Raw genomic sequence first — 16,716 nt, forward strand, 5'->3', positions numbered from 1 at the left:
TATGGGAGCAGATTTGTGTGAATTCAAGCATTTCAACCGGCCTCCCTGGGCCACCATGTCCTCCTCTGTACAGAGAGAGTGTCGAGACCCTTCCTGCTTGGACAAATTTTGGGACAGTCCGAGACTGTCCGGGGCTGGGCTTGGGTGGACCAGGAACTTGGAGGAGATGTGGTGGAGAATGAGGGCAGCCTGACTCATCTGCAGGAGTCTTTCCTCCACAGGATGATCCCCAAGGAACAGAAGGGGCCAGATATGGCTGCTGTGGGGGACTTTGCTGGACAAGGTGAGGGGACCCAGCCCTGTGTGTTGCATGTGCTGCATCCTCTTATCAATCCCAGACCGCAGCCACTTGGGCCTACTGACCCCAAGTGTGGGCAAACAGATACGCATTCCAGGCCCTGAGGGGTGGGGCCCGTGGAATCTGCCTCCTCGCCTGGGAAGCTTCCAGATGCATCGTTGGGGGAGAGCATCTTGCTCTTATGTCCACACACCCAGGAGCTGAGGTTGAAGGCCCTAGACTGGCCTGGGCACCAGCTGAGTCCTTAGCTCAGGCCCAAATTGAGCTGAGGGCTCTGTTCCCAGCTCCAGTCCTCACTATGGCCCCAAGCTCCTCCAGGACTAGCCCTTGCTCTTTGTCAACATGGCTCCTGGCTTGAGACAAAGGGTGTGGGGACAGTGGGATGGGGGCAAAAGCAGGCTACCCAATCTGACTCCAGCCACTTCACTTAAAAACTGACTCATTCAATGACTAAGTCATCAAAAATACATGCTTATCAACTTTTTAAGGCCTCTCCCGGAACTCTTGGCCTTATATTGGAGTCTATTTGACCTACTTTAGAGCAGTATAAGTATTTTTAAAGTGACTTCGACTTAGTCAGGGCTCTCAAACTTCAGTGTGAACCACAGCGAAGTGGCCTTGTTAGTCCAAAATACAAGTTCCCAGCATCTCCCCCAGGGGTTCCGACCCAGCAGGCAGGGTGGAGGGCACACACTAGATTTAGACAACTACCCAGGATGACCTGATGCGGGTGGACAGCGTCCCAGACCCATGGCCAAGGCCACTGCTACGCTTCATCTCCTCCAGATTCTGAGAAGTGTTCAATCCTGCCGTGTGACTGTGTGTGGGGGTTGTCCTGTAGCCTATTTTGTGTGTTCTTGACTACTGTCGATGACAAGCATCTTTGTTTTATTCCATGATTTTATGGGTTGAGATATACAAACTTGGGGAGGTATTGATGCTTTAACTAGAAGAATCATTGCATTCACCATCTAGCCCAGACTGGAGATGTGGAACTTGTGGGTCATTGTTAGAATGTTGATTAACCGCTTCAAAACTAAGCTCCCCACTGGAAGATAGCCTTTGTAAAGTCCCAATAAAACGCTGCTACTGTGTACTGTGCGTCAGATGCTGGGCCAGCACTTTTCTGCTTTGTGTTACACAACCCTCACAACATCTCTGTAAATTAGTTGTTATTATCTCATTTTGCAGATGAAAAAACCGAGGCTCAGAGAAGCTAGATGGTCACACATCTGGCAGGTGGTGCAACTGTGGTTTGACTCCAGAGCTCTTTGTTTCCAGAGCAGTTTCTTTGCTATAGTAGTTCCACAGATAATATATCCACTTGCTAAAATATTCAGACAAGATAGACATGAGTGACTTTGAAAGTGAGAGTTCCTTATAATGGAACCATCTGGAGATAATCACCGTTAACATATTTGTGTAAACCTTCTGTTCGTGTGATACATAATTATATAAACACATACACACGTGGGCTAGATGCCCTTTGGCTGAGAGTTTTTTTCATTTAGCAGTATTATATATGACATCTTTTTAAAATTTATTTATTCATGCGTACTACAACTGGGGTACAGACCAGAGGTGTGGGGGTGGGGGAGTGAGGGGATTCACCAGAGACAGAGTGGGGAGCAGAATAGGCAGATTGACTGAAATACATTGCTGAGGGGAGAAGCGGGCAAGTCAGGAGAGGCCTGCTGCACCATGACATCTTTCTATCCTGGTATGATTTATCCCACCTCCTCTCCTTCCTCACAGCCTTTGCTCCCCCAACATAAAGTATATAATATCTATTTATATGCACTCCCTCTCGGTGGTCATGAAGGCTGGGTCACGTTGGCATCCTTAGGAGTAGAGCAAGTGACTTATAGGTTGTGGGTGCTGCAGTAGCCCAGACTGCCTCTGACACCATGACAGGGCAAGAGGGGGAGTGCAGGGAGGGCCTGGTGAATAGCTGCAAGGGGTTCATCCTTCCCAGGACAAGAGGCACTTCTACTCCTTTGGCTGCTCCCTGCAGAAGGGGGTGGTGATGAATACTTAACCCCCAAGAGGTGTCTTGGCAGCCCCACCACAAGGCTGGCCCCTTGGGTTTCACAGAGATCCCACTGCAGTAAACATCTTGCATATACCATTGGGCATATTTATGTAAACCCCCCACCCCGACCCCAAAGATGAATGTCTAGAAATAGAATAGCTTAGTAAAATAGACTTAAACTGTAACATTTTTAAAAAAGATTTATTTTTTATTTATACAAGAGCCGGGGTACAGGCCAGATGCCTGGGAGGGTGAGAGGATTCATCAGAGACAGAGTGGGGAGCAGAACAAGCAGACTGATGAAATACACTGCTGAGGGGAGAAGCAGGCGAGACAGGAGAGGTCTGCTCGCCATGTGGGTTGCTCTGAGGCAGGCCAGGATCGAACCAGAGCTGCAGAGGCTGCGGACAGCTGCACAGCGCTGTGCTCAACCACCTGCACCACCAGGGAGGTCCTAACTGTAACATTTTTTAAAACGGTATTGAACATAGCTCATCTGGGTAGTATTTGAAGATATGATGCCATGGGACTTTTTATTATATATTTAGGTAAAAATAATCTTTGATATTTTTAAGTATTCAGTACAAGTTCTTATTAAAAAAAAACCCTGCAATTTCTAGTCTCCTCCTTCCCCATTCCATAAATAGTCCATGCTAATATTTGCCACTGTATCTCCTTGCAGATTTTTTAATGAAGATATAAATATATACTGTTATTTTCATGATAAATTTTTTTTAAGATTTATTTATTTACTTATACAAGAACCAGGGTACAGGCCAGACATGCAGGAGGGTGAGAAGATTCACCAGAGACAGAGTGGGGAGCAGAACAGGCAGACTGACGAAATACACTGCTGAGGGGAACAGTGGGCGCGACAGGAGAGGTCTGCAGCACCACATGGGACCCTCGCTTGCTAGCCGGGACGGAACCTGTGCTGCAGAGGCTGCAGACAGCTTCACAGTGTGGTGGTGCTCAACCACCTGCACCACCAGAGGAGGCCCATCTTTTCATGATACATCTTAATGTTATTTTTTAAATCCTCATTATTCCCAAAGTTATGTACTCTCTTTTTTACATATTTATTTATTTGTTTTTAACTTAGGTAATATTGGGGTACCCCTATTCATGTATTACCACCACAATGCACCCGCCACCCATTCACACATATCCACCACCACAGGCCCTCATGTTTCTTTTCCTCTTTGTTCTTACTCCCTCATTCCCTTATTCCCAAAGTTAAAGAGCATAAATACAGCATAACATCAGTTGCAGATGCATGATATAATGATTCCATATTTGTACATGTTGCAAAATGATCACCCCAGTAAGTCTAGTTGACATCCATCTCCACTTAAAAAGATTTTTTTTCCTGTGATGAGAAATCTTAAAATCTACTCTCCTAGCACTTTCAAATATGCAGTACAGACAGTGTTATTAACTGTGGGACCATGTTGTGCATTGCACCCCCAAGACTTACTTATTTTATAACAGGAAGTTTGCACCTTTTGACTCCCTTCCCTGGCAACCACCAAGTTGATAAGCATATGCTTATTTTTAAAATATATTAGTGGGATGTTAGAATACATAATCTTCTGAAACTTGCTTTCCACCCTCCTTTTAAACTTCAGTGGATTTCTTTCTGTTCCTAAAATGTAGAAGGTGTTCTCTATATTTTCTAAAAACCAAACCTTTTTTAAAAAATCCCTGTTGAGGACTCCACTGAATAGAATGAATAGCAGCAGCTGAATGGCCCTTCCTGGTCCACCCACTGCCCCTACTAGTCTCTTAGAGACTTTGACAACCTCTCTCCACTCTCCTCCAGCCTCCAGCAAACCTCCCCCATCTTCACTCTTAGCTAATGACCTTGCTTGTTATTTCACCGAGAAAAGTGAAGTAACTAAGAGATCACTGCTGCAAAGTCCTCCTCCACACTGTCCGATCACTTGATCTGTGGCCATAATCTGAGTTTTCCTGCCAAATGTGGTCCATGAGCTCTCCTTGTACCTGGTCTGAGCCAACCCAGATACCTTCCCCTCGCGCCTGCTTCAGAACACTCCTACAGCAAGTCTCCCCTCTCTCTATTGCATTATCAGATTTTCTCAGCCACTAAAAAACAAGCTCTTGTTTCACCTTCTCTAAAAATTAAGACAAACAACCCCCTCTTGATCCCACGTCTGCCTCTAGTTATAGTTCTCTCTTTTTCTTTCTTTCTTTTTGACATGTTATTATGCCAATTTCCAAACACACATGTATGAAAGTAAGGAGTACAAGTGTCTCCAAGACCCCCTTTTTATGCCTGGAGTCCAAAGTAATTCCAAAGAGCATGTCATTCCCCCCCCCCCAAGTACTTCACAAGGGAGCAAAAGTAATATAAAGAACGTTTCTTCACATACCACAAAGACAAAATTAGTAATAATGGTTCAAAGTCATCAAATAATCCAGTCCCATGGTCAACTTTCTCCAGTTTTCTAGGTTATTTATTTATTTATTTATACAAGAACCGGGGCACAGGCCAGATGTGTGGGAGGGTGAGAGGATTCACCAGAGACAGAGCAGGGAAGAGAACAGGTGGAATGACTAAAATACACTGCTGAGGGGAGCAGCGGGTGCGACAGGAGAGGTCTGCCACACCATGTGGGTCTCTCCCCGGCTGGCTGGGATCAAACCTGTGCTGCAGAGGCTGCAGACAACTTCACAGTGTGGCACTCAGCTGCCCGCGTCACCAGGGAGGCCCCTTTTCTAGTTTGTTTTAATGAGAATCCAAATATGAGTTATTGTTTTTATTTGGTGGCTATGTTTCTTAATCTCCTTTAGTATAAAACACTCCTCCTTTTTCCATGTCACTCACTCATTAAAAAAAAAAGAAAATCCAGGCCGGCTGCCCTACGTCCTAAATTTGGTTCATCGCTTCCTTGTTGTCTGGTTAAACTTGCTCCTCTGTCCATTTTCTCTTGAACCCTTTCCAGTAGGGCTTTCACACCCAAATGCTCCATAGAAACTACCTTTGTAGGTTTACCAATAAACCCCTAGTTACTAAATATAAGGCACTTTCCAGTCCCCATCTGACTTGATGGATCAGCAGCACTGGGCATCTTCTCAGAAACACCTTCATCTTTCAAGTTTCAGGACACCACACCCTTTAGATTTTTTTCCCCTACCTTTCTGAATGCTCCTTGTTAATGCTCTCTGTGTTTTCTTTTTCCACCTATGCTATTTTTATAACTAATAAAAAGTCACTTAAAAAAAGTAAAAGAACCGTACAGTAAAAAGAAAATTAAAAAGCAAAAGAACTCAGGACTAAGACCTTCTGAAATGTCTTGGAGCAGCTGCCGTGTCCTGCCAGTGACAGTGGCTCACCTTCTCTCTCTCTCTCTCTCTCTCTCTCTCTCTCTCTCTCTCTCGATAGATAGACAGGCAGACGGATACATCTCTATATGTCTTATCTCATACCCATGCTTACCTTTAAAAGATATCTAGAATTTGATCCACTATCTAGAATCTCCACCACGATAGCCAAACAGCTACATGGGGAAATTGATGGAATAAATACAAATGGACAAAGACTCTCTAAAATGGTGCTCAGTTTCACTGTTAAATGCATGCAAATTAAACTTGGAGCTATCACTTCTGCCCATGAGACGGGCAAAGATTTCACAAAATGATGACACCGCACGTCAGCAAACGGGGAGATCCCAGCATTTTCATACATGCTGGGCCTAGCTGGGGGTGTGTCCTCACAATGGCCCAAGGGCCCTGAGGGCTTGGCAGTAACCGCCTGCTCTGGCCCCTCCATGCCAGTCCCCCTGTTGAACCTGGGCAAGAAGCTGAGTGTGCCGCAGGACTTGATGTTGGAAGAGCTCTCTCTGCGCAACAGCAACAACCCTGGATCCCTCCTCTTCCAGAAGAGGCAGCGGCGTGTGCAGAAATTCACCTTCGAGTTTGCATCCAGCCAACAGGCGGTAAGCCCTTCGTTGTGCTCAGGGGGGAAACTGAGGGCAAGAGGGCCAGTGTTGAGATGAAAGACAAAAAGTGATCCAGGTGAGGTCCTCTGGCCCCTAGGGCATCCCTCAAACTGAAGCTGGGAAAGTCTGTGACACTTCATGAGGTTGAGCCCCTGCCTTACTGTGTGATCCTAGAAAGTTGTTTGCTCTTTCAACTTCTCTCTCCAGGTACAAAAGCTAAGAGGATAGGATGAGCTGTAGACTGAAGGGCCTCCTCGAGAGAGAAAGTGCTGGAGGGTTGTCACGTGCTCTGGGCTGACTTTGCAGCAAGCAGGATTTAGATTAGACTTGAGCTTGATGGAGCGAAAGGAGAAAACGAAGAATGCTTTTTTCTCTTCTTCCCACTGGAAGAAGTCAAGGGCATGGAACAGCAGGCTGGCAGAGAAAGAAGGCAAGAAGTGTTTATCCTGGGGCTTCAAAAGGGCAGCAGGCAGTTTCAGGTTCTTCTAAATGAACTCAGAGGCATTTTCTTCCATACTTCACTCAATTTCTGGACTAGACGGAAGCAATTGAAAGGGAGCCCTGTAGCAAAATAATAAAAATGACAGAGCACCAACCTTTGCTATATAGCTAAGACAATGTTAGCCAAGCCCTTTTTGTGTATGTCATTTAATATTATAGAGTCCTGTGAGTTTGACCATCATTATCATTCTGATTTTATAGAGAGGAAACTGAGGCTCAGGGAGGGTAAGTATCTGCCCTGGGTCAATATCACAATAGCAACTAATGTTCAGAGAATTTCTCTGTCCAGGTCACCAGGTTTAGTGCTCTACACTATTAACTCATTCCTGCCTTTCCCCCAACATCACCCATATAGAATTTTGTCTTCCACCCTTTTTTTTTGGTGGTTGGAGATCCCAGGTCCCAAGCCCCACTGAGCCTCAGCTATTGATTTGCCTCCTCCTCCCCACCAGATCGTGTCCGGGAGTGGTAACGGGAGCGCCCTGGGGATGGTGGTGACCGGCAGCGAGCAGGTGGGGACGGTGAGTGTGGAGGTAGCCCCGACCTGGGAAGCTCTTGGGGTGGAGCTGGGCAACTAGGACACGGTTTCTGAGCGTGCCCCCTCTACCCAGGCTGCAAATGGGCCTGAGGGGCTGAACTGCAGCTCAGAGCTCCAAGTCCACCCGGCCTCCCCTGGAGGCCCTGAGCTTGACCCGTCTGCAGCAGGGCATGTGGAGTGTGGCCCCAGTGCCAGCGCTCTGGCGCCAGGTAAGCGGGATCCCCTGGACTCGGGACCAGGCCTAGGAGACTGGAGGGTGGGCTCAGTTCTAGCGACAGTCTCTCTCTCTCTTTCGCTTTCTTACACACACATACACATACACACAAACACAGGCGCAGGGCGGTGCCCCTAGGAGCCCATCATCTCACAAGTGGCCAGAAACCAACCAAGACAACTCGAATCTGTGCCCTAAGCAGCAAGTCCTCCTTGTTTCTCGGGATGAGCATAGTCCTCTTTGCTGGAGCAACTTTGGCATCCTCTACCCCACCCCCACACTCCCCTTTCCCAGCTTGGGTCTTGGCTACCCAAGGACATCTGCCAGCTGGGCCCCAAGAGCACCTCGACCACTTCCATGCACCCCGCTCTGTGCTTAGGCTATGCAGAACCCCTGAAGAGCGTCCCGCCGGAGAAGTTCAACCACACGGCCATCCCCAAGGGCTACCGCTGCCCGTGGCAGGAATCTGGCAGCACCTGGGTCCACCAGAGCCTTGGCCGAAGTCACACACCCCGCCTGGCGGAGTATCGAAATTTCAACAAGTAAGGTGGCAGGCTTGGGAGAGATGGGAAGGGCCAGGGAGCCAGGCTTGCAGGTCAGTGCCTGGGTTCCTTGAGCTGTGCCCCGGGGCATGTAAGGAGCCCAGGACTCTGGGCTCCTTGTCAAGGGCCCAACTGCTTGAAATGGACTCTGCATAGTAAGCACTCAGTAAATGCACAGGGAAGAAGTGGGGGGAAGTACTGCACATCTTGCTGCATCTTCCCCACAATAAGGTGGGGCAGGCGCTACAATTTTTCCCTTTCTGCAGCTGAAGAGCAAGGTTCATGCATACCAACACCTGCCCAGAGTCACAAAGCAAACGCACCACAGCACAAGTCCTTGCTTGTCTGACCAAGACCCAGTTCCTTATTCTCCATCACTGCTGTGTGCCTCTTTCATGGATGGAAAGGTACACATCCTTCCTTGCCCCCTACCCCCACCTCTCACCAGCCCTAGGACAGCTGGGTCTTCTCATTATTTTCAACAATGGAAGGAGCCTCTGAACTGGCTTTGAGGTTCTTCCAAAGTGGGGTGTGAGTGAGAAATGGTGGACACCAGGAGCGAGAGCCACAGAGGAGTAACTTACACTGTTCAGAGCATGAGGTCTCAATGTGGGCTGAGATGCAGACTTCACGCCTGGCTGTGTGACCTTGGCAAGTTACTTAACCTTTCTGAACCTCTATTTCCCCATCTGTAAAATGAGTCTATTATAGTGCCTACTTCCTCAGATGGCTATGAGAATGGCATGAGAAGCCATTGGCAAAGTTTCTAGCAAGGAATAAGCTCCCAATAAAAATGACTGAGTGTTATTGTGATTATTTACAGACCGAGATGATGATTAGAAAAGCTAACAGGAGAGAACTTGAGAGGGATAAATTTAACACTGTCCCCCGTGGACTTGAAACAAATCATAGAAGTCAAGACAGGAGTTTGGCATGAGAGGAAGGCCCCAGACTAGGGAGGCATTTCAACTGCAATTGGCTTCCTTGTCTGATGCTATTTATGAAAAATGCTCCTCTGGCTTGGGTTGCAGTCAGTGAGAAAGCGGAGGGTCCACAGAAAGGAGGCCACAGTCCAGCTCTTTTGGCATCTGCTCAGACCACACGAGATGCTGGTGTCTGACAGAGAGACAGATGGGTGCCAAGGCCTGGTTGTGCCTGGAGACCAGACCCTCTGAGGGAGGGCTGAGGGAATTGAAGATGATTGGCCTTGACAAGAGACTCTCAGAAGGGATAGAGAGTTGTGATTTTCTGAGGAAGGCCTTGGTGAGAGGAACTGGGCCTAACAGGCCCCATGTGAGCCACGAGCCATTGGCAGGCATCTGGGGTTCTCACTAGGTAAGTTCTCTCTCTTCCTGAGACCCTTAGACCCTGCCTGCCGAGCTATTAAACTCTCAGCAGACATTCAGTCATGACAGCCAGCTTCCAGGCTGACCAGCTCGGGTATCAGCCGCCACCCATCTCCTCCCTCAGGTATCACAGGTTAAGGGCCATCCCTCCAGGAGGAGAGAATTAGGGACCCTGAACCCAGATCCCTTCTGGGACAGGAGGGGCAACTGAGGCATAGAGAGGAGGAGCAACAGTGTTGGTGGCCAAGTTGCGCTGAGAATCCAAGACTCTGGGCTCCTTGTCAAGGGCCCAACTGTGAGGCCGACTTGGCTTGGAAACTGCCCAGCAGGTTCTCATGGGGCCTGGCTGTGGCTGCCACCGCTGGGGTGGTCCAGGCAGAAATGTTTTCCGGTCTGGGATGCAGGCCCTGGCCCGAGGTTCGCCTTCCCACCCCTGGAGCAGGCACTCCCCTCTTCCCACTGGTCATCGACTGCGGAGAAGAAAGTGTATGAACAATGCTTACTATTCTTCTTAAAATTAAAAAATAGTTTTAAGGTTTATATTTTGAAAAATCAAACAACGAGATAACTACAGATAAAGGTAGGGACGCTTTGCTTACCATCCTCCAGTCCCAGTTCCATACCCAAAGCCATCACTGTTCTCAGGTGTGTGTACATTTTCAGAACAATTTCTGTGGGTGGTTACATACCTCTAAGGGCAGGGCATTATTTGTGTGTATATTTTAATACTTTGCATCTCTTTCGATACTTTGCTTGCTTCATTCACTCAATATTATGCATTTGAAATCTACCCTACTTAATACATACAGAGCTTTTATCCCTTTTTTGTTCCTGTATAATATTCCACCATGTGACTACACATCTATCTTCTCCATTCCTCTGTCGATGGCCATTGGGTTGTCTCTAGTTTGACACTAATGCACTGCTCATGTCTGCTTCCTCGTACACAAATGTGTGTGCTTCCCTAGACTGAGTACTTACAGGCAGGGCTGCTGGTTGACAGTTTACACATTTTCAGGTTAAAAGATCCTGCCAAATTGTCCTGCAAGGTAGCAGCACCAATTACCCTCCAATATGAGTGAAATTTTGCCCTAACCACCTCACCGAGTCTACCCCATTTTCAGGTTATTTCTTCTTGCCAGTCCTATGGGTAAGAAATTGCATGTCTCTGTTGTAATCTGCATTTCCTGATTCTCAGTGTTCTTTCTAATCTTCCCTTCTGTCTCAAGTTTGTGGGTATACTGTCCTCTTGATGACAAAAGGAAGGAAAAACCATTTTCCAAGTCTCCTCTTTTCTGGAGCTGAGTTAAGAGGAAGCTCGAGTTTTGCCTAGGACAGCCAGTTCTAACTTGGGAAACATCACTCCTGTTCCTAAGCAACATGTTATCTGGACTGGAGGCAGGCTGGGAGAAACCTCTTCAAGATAGTACAGAATCTTATTGTGTAAAGGGGGAAACGGAGGCCCAAAGAGAGGCACTCCACATGGTGACCTGCATGCCAGTGTTGGGTATCCCTTTCCCATAGCCCACCTCTCCACTGCCCTTCTCTCCCTAGGACACCAGTGCCCTTTGGAGGATCTCTGGTGGGAGAGACCATCCCCAGGACAGGGACCCTCTTCTTGCCGGAGTTCACCAGTGGCTTGGAACTCCTCCGCCTCAGACCCAACTTCAACAGAGTGGCCCAGGGTTGGGTCCGCAACCTTCCAGAGTCTGAGGAGCTGTAGCTCCTGCCTGCATCTTTGATTCCCTGATCGTGGAGTCTGGGTAACACCAGAAGCCAAAACTTGTGGATATCACTTCACAGTTTATGAAGGGCTTTCAGGCACAAAATCATATTGCAAATGACCTCAAAGGTCACAACGTTCAGTAGTCCCCAAGTGTGGGTATGCTGCAGAATTACCTGGGACACTGCTCCTAGCACAGATTTCTAGCTTGTCCCCGACTTGTAGTGTCAGAATCTCTGGGGCTGAGGGCTCTCTATGCCTAGTCCATAGGCCCAGGTGATCCCACTGTAACTTGTCGCTGGTTTGTATCTTTAGGAATTCAAACCACATCCTCCCTGCTCCTCTACTCCAGCTTACACTCCCCGATGATGGCAAGCAGCCCATCTAGCTATGAATAATACTGATAATTAGAAAGGTTTTCCTTTTACTGAGATGAAGTCAGACCTTGTCTCTTCTTGCTGTAAACATTTGCTTGTACTTACTTTATACTAGTTGCTGTGTCAGCCCCAGAGAGTGTGTGGTGAGTAGGCCCAGGCCCTGATCTGGATGAGGAAGACAGTAGGGAAGACAGACTTGTAAAGCAGTAGATCATCGCATTTTCCCTGTATGCTAACTGACAACTGAGGAACAAAGCACCAGGAGGCAGTGGGCTAGCCCAGGGCATGGGGTGGAGTTCTTGGAAGCCTCACAGAGGATTTGAGCAGGAAGAGGGGGTGATGAAGAGGGTGGGCCAGCATGTGCCAAGGCACAGAGTTGTCGTAGGTGTGGGGTGTTCTGAGAAGGAGGGTTTTGTTAGAGGACCTGGTGAGGGCTAGAGTAGGTTGGGCTTTGCTAAGGAAATGGGTAGTGAGTTTAACCCAGGGAGTGTTGGTCTCTCTGCTTGTTTTGTGGGGCACAGATTGGAGAGAATTAAGGCTGGAAGGCAGGAAACCTACACAAATAAGACCTGAACTAGGGAGGTGACCATGGGGCTGGAAAGAAAGGCACCTCTTTGAGCACCTTACAGGACAGGTGCAAAGGGAGGACTTACAAGGAGTCCTTTCTTCCTACCCCTACTCTCCATCTCATGTGGGTATTGGGGTAGATCCATCCTAGTCCCTACCAAGAGTAGTTTGAGGCTGTACTCTGGTTCATTAGGTAAAGGAGAAATAAGAATGCCCCTTAGTTCAAGTGGTGATGATGTTGATGATGATGGTAGTGATGACGGTGATAATGATGGTGATGACAATGGTGATGGCTGCTTTTTATTAGGAGCCTCAGTGCTTGGGCTGGTCATAGTTCTTCTACATATCCTAGTTCTAATTTCCAGTACAACACCTAGAGAAAGGTGGATTTCCATAAGCACTGGATACACAGGCTCAGAAAGGGATATGACTTGTCCAGAACAGAACCAAAATGGGAATCTGTCTACTTCCAGTGGGCATCTTTTTTCACTGTGCTGGTGGCCAAGCCAGAGCCCATACACTACAGAATCACCGAGTTTTAGTATCCTGCTTAGAGTTTAGCTGTTAAGAAATCAGGCAGGGGATCAAGCTGGATGGATGATTTCTAACTGCCACTGCTAAACATGGAAGCTGAGCAAGTCACTTCTCACCTGTGGGCCTCTGTTTCCCCACCTGTAAGATGAAGACAAAGAAGGGCCTCCCTGGTGGTGCAAGAGGTTAAGATGCAAAGTATGAAGCTGTTCGCAGCCTCTGCAGCATGAGTTCAATCCCCGGCCAGCCAGGGAGAAACCCACATGGCACAGCAGACCTCTCCTGTCTTGCCCGCTGCTCCCCTCAGCAGTGTACTTCAGTGGATCTGCCTGTCCTGTTCCCCACTCTGTCTCTGGTGAATCCTCTCACCCCCCGCACCTCTGGCCTGTACCCCGGCTCTTATATGCATAAATAAATAAATCTTAAAAAAAAAAAAGATGAAGACAAACAAATGTCCCTCAGTAGGATTGTGAGCACAGTGATGACTCATACATAGTAAGTGCTCGATCATGATTAAACGCAACAACTGCCCTTGACTGGAAAAGATTTCCCAGTGGATGTGGCTTGATAAGCAAACTGTCGGATGTCACTGGAATAGTGAAAGAGAAGTCTTAAGGAAAGTCCTTGGTCTCTGTAGGGTTCCTTTCAGCCATGAGTCACCCTTGTCCCCCATGCCCTCTCTGTCTCCTCCTTGCCTCCCTCTCCAGGGGTGACGAGAAGGTCAGGAATCCCAGGGTACAGGGGATTGAAGTTGCCTTTTCCTTTTGGTTCCACTGTGCCCCACACAGTCTTAAGGGGTCATCAGCCTGACTCTTAAAATTGCTTGCAGTTGATGTGTAGTCTTTCATTTGGAGACTGCCTTTCAAAGTCACGTTTCCCTGGTCTGCAAACTCCCCGTTAAAGTGTCTGAAACAGAAGAGAGAACTTGGACTGTCTTGGGTTGGCCTTGCTTTGCTCTGGAGGATAATGGTGGCCACCAGGTACAGAAGAAGAAACCTGGGAGGGAGCCTGCTGTGCCCTAAAGCAGGGCCTCCAGCCTTTCTTCTTCTGATAATGTGACTTTGGCTGATGTTGTTAAAAAATGCTTATTGAAAAATTTAAAAAAAATAATAAATGAACTAAAATCGGAAAGTGTCCACATAGCTCCTTCCATACACATGCATAACCTTCCCACCTTTCTGTGCTCTGCCCATCCCCACATGCCAGAGTCACCACTAACAACATCTTGGTCCTTCTAGACTGATAAGGTCTCCTGTTAATAGTATTGTACCAATGCTAATTTCTTAGTTTTGACAAATACACTATGGCCATGTAAGACGTTAACACTAATGCAGGGGTGGTTGGGGCAGGAGGATGGGGTACCAGGGTAGCTTGGAATGGCCACCCACCTCCCGGGCTCTAAGACAAGAGAGCCATCAAAAAGCCCCAAAAGGCCAAAAGGCCAAAAAATAAAACAAGGGCTGTAGTAATACAACACCCACACAGTAAGGGCCTATGGGCTATAGCTGAACAAAGGGGACAGTGCCCGATAAGAGGGCAGATCGCTGTTTGTGCGTTCTCACCCACGCGCACAATTTCATGAGACCTCAAGCTCCGTGAACAGCTATGGAATTTATTTTACAAACGGGATAAAGTGCTTACTGTAGCCACTGGTGGCCAGCTGTCTCCCCCAGATAGTGTCCACAAGTGCAAGCAGAGTACCAGTCACCAGGAGTGCTGGACAGCACTGGCCAGTAGCGATGGTCACTACTGGTCCCGCTGAGGTGGCATCAGAGACACCAAGCGTTAACAGCTCTTTGTGACACAAGGCACGGGGCCTTTGGTGTTCATTTCAGGTGATGTCAGAGCCAGGACTGGAGGCCCAATCTCTGACAAAACTCTTTGGCTTTTCTTTCTCAGAGGTGAGCTGTTGGATGCTTCATTTTCCCCCCTTCTTTCAGCTTCTGGTCCTTCTTCTTTTTCTGAGGCCCGAATGGAGTTTTCCCCTTCTTTCTTCAGAGGCTGGAACAGTCTGTTCTTTTTCAGTTCCTCTGACCCTGGGCTATATTCTCTTTCAAGGTGCCACACCCATAGGTCTGATTGGAACATTTTTTAATCCTGTGGCTGATTGGACCATTTAACACCAATCGGCTTATAGCTCACACCTGATTGGTCTACTCCACAATCCAGGAATAAAAGGGCCATTGCTGGGCTCTGAGGAGCAACTGCCCCAACTGACTTGTGGTGGAGCAGCAGGGTGAGAGAACACCACTGCTGCTGCCGGCTCCCACCGCTGAGTGGCTCCTGTTGCTGAGGTGGCTGGATTCTGGTAATAGAAACATTACAATGAAATGTCATGTGGTAGCCTGGATTGGATTCTGGGACAGAAAAAGAATATTGGGGGTGGGGGAAGAAGGAAGGGAATGGTGAAATCAATGTAAAGTTGAGTTAATAGTATTGTACCAATGTTAATTTCTTAGTTTTGACACATACACTATAGCCACGTAAGATGTTAACACTAGGAGAAGCTGGATGAAGAGTATACAAAAATTCCCTGCATTAACTTTGCAACTTTTCTGTAAATACAAATTATTCAAAAAAATTTTTTTAAATTAGCATTTTGGCTGGAACTGCCATCTTCCAATAAGTTGCCAAAATGATCAACACAAAGGGAAAGAGGAGAGACAACCTCTATATGTTCTCTAGGCCTTTTAGACAACATGGAGCTGCTCCTCTGGCCACATACATGGGAATCTACAAGAAAGGTAGACATCAAGGGGATGGGCACTGTTCAAACAGGAATGCCCCAAATATGTTACCATGGCAACACTGGAAGAGTCTATAATGTTACCCAGCATGCAGTTGGCATTGTTGTAAACAAACAAGAGCAAGATTCTTGCCAAATGTTTGTATTGAGCACATTAGGCACTCTGAGGGCAGAGATGGCTTCCTGAAATGTGTGAAAGAAAATTATCATAAAAAAGAAGCCAATGAGGGGCCTCCCTGGTGGCGCAGCGGTTGAGCGCTGGGTTGAGAAGCTGCCCGCAGCCTCTGCAGCGCCGGTTCGATCCCCGGCTGCTCCCCGGCCACCGGAGGAGGGTCCCACATGGCGCACAGACCTCTCCTGCCGCCCGCTGCTCCCCTCAGCAGTGTACTTCGGTCCTTCTGCCTGCTCTGCTCCCCGCTCTGGCTCTGGTGAATTCTCTCACCCTCCTGCGCTTCTGACTGTACCCAGTGCTTGGATAAATAAATAAATAAATCTTAAAAAAAAAAAAAAGAAGCCATGAGCAAGGTATTTGGGTTCAACTGAAATGCCAGCCTGTTACACCCAGAGGATTGAACTTCCTGAGAACCTGTGGAGAGGAGCCTGAGCTGCTGGAACCCGTTCCCTATGAATTCGTGGCATGATGGGTGAGAAGAAAAAGATCTCTGGACTATAAATGCTTTTAAATTAAAGAAAGAAGAAAAAATCCCTCAGAGATCCAGATGGCTTCACCGGTGAATTATATCAGATAGTTAAGGGGAAAATAATAGCAATGTCACCCAAACATTTCTAAACTACAGAGGAAGAGGTAATGGAGGAATTTAGCATATCGATCCCAAACATATAAGGCCAGAAGAAAGCTGACAAAGATGTTACAGAAAATTCAAAACTAATATGTCTTATGTACATAGATACAAACAATAAATTTATATATATGAACAAATATACATGCATTAATATATGATTCATATATATATATATATGGCACATTGTGATTGTATTGGATTATATGATGTCAAGAGGGTGAAGAGAATTGAAAGGTACAGTCTTTTAATGTGCAGCATGGTGCCAGCCTGTGAATGTCCTCTCTCTCTCTCTCTCTCTCTCTCTCTCCCTCTCTCTCTCTCTCTCCTCTTTCTCTTTCTCCCTCCTTGTCTTTTTTCTCATAATAAATCCTGTTATTATTGTTTCACATCATGTCAGCTTTTGGGTCACATCCTATTTATACAAGTGAGGACCCAACCATCAGGTCACCCCCCGTGTTTGCTCAGTTTTAGTTTCACGCATTTGTGGAGTATAGAGAAACAAAACAGAGAAACAGGCAACCAAACCAAAACTAGCT

At 47.3% G+C, this 16,716-nt stretch overlaps 1 protein-coding gene across 1 annotated transcript; it reads left to right on the top strand.

Moving 5' to 3' along the window:
• Positions 1-222: 222 nt before the first annotated feature.
• MYOZ3 (myozenin 3) lies at positions 223-11,156 on the top strand (the record flags this gene model as incomplete). Its single annotated transcript, XM_084252642.1, has 6 exons — positions 223-283; positions 6,129-6,337; positions 7,246-7,314; positions 7,405-7,540; positions 7,925-8,087; positions 10,988-11,156. 6 exons carry the CDS (start codon positions 223-225, stop codon positions 11,154-11,156), a joined length of 807 nt encoding a protein of 268 aa, XP_084108768.1.
• Positions 11,157-16,716: the final 5,560 nt, after the last annotated feature.

This window comes from Talpa europaea (assembly GCF_964194135.1).
Source record: "Talpa europaea genome assembly, chromosome: 13".
NCBI classification, from domain to species: domain Eukaryota; kingdom Metazoa; phylum Chordata; class Mammalia; order Eulipotyphla; family Talpidae; genus Talpa; species Talpa europaea.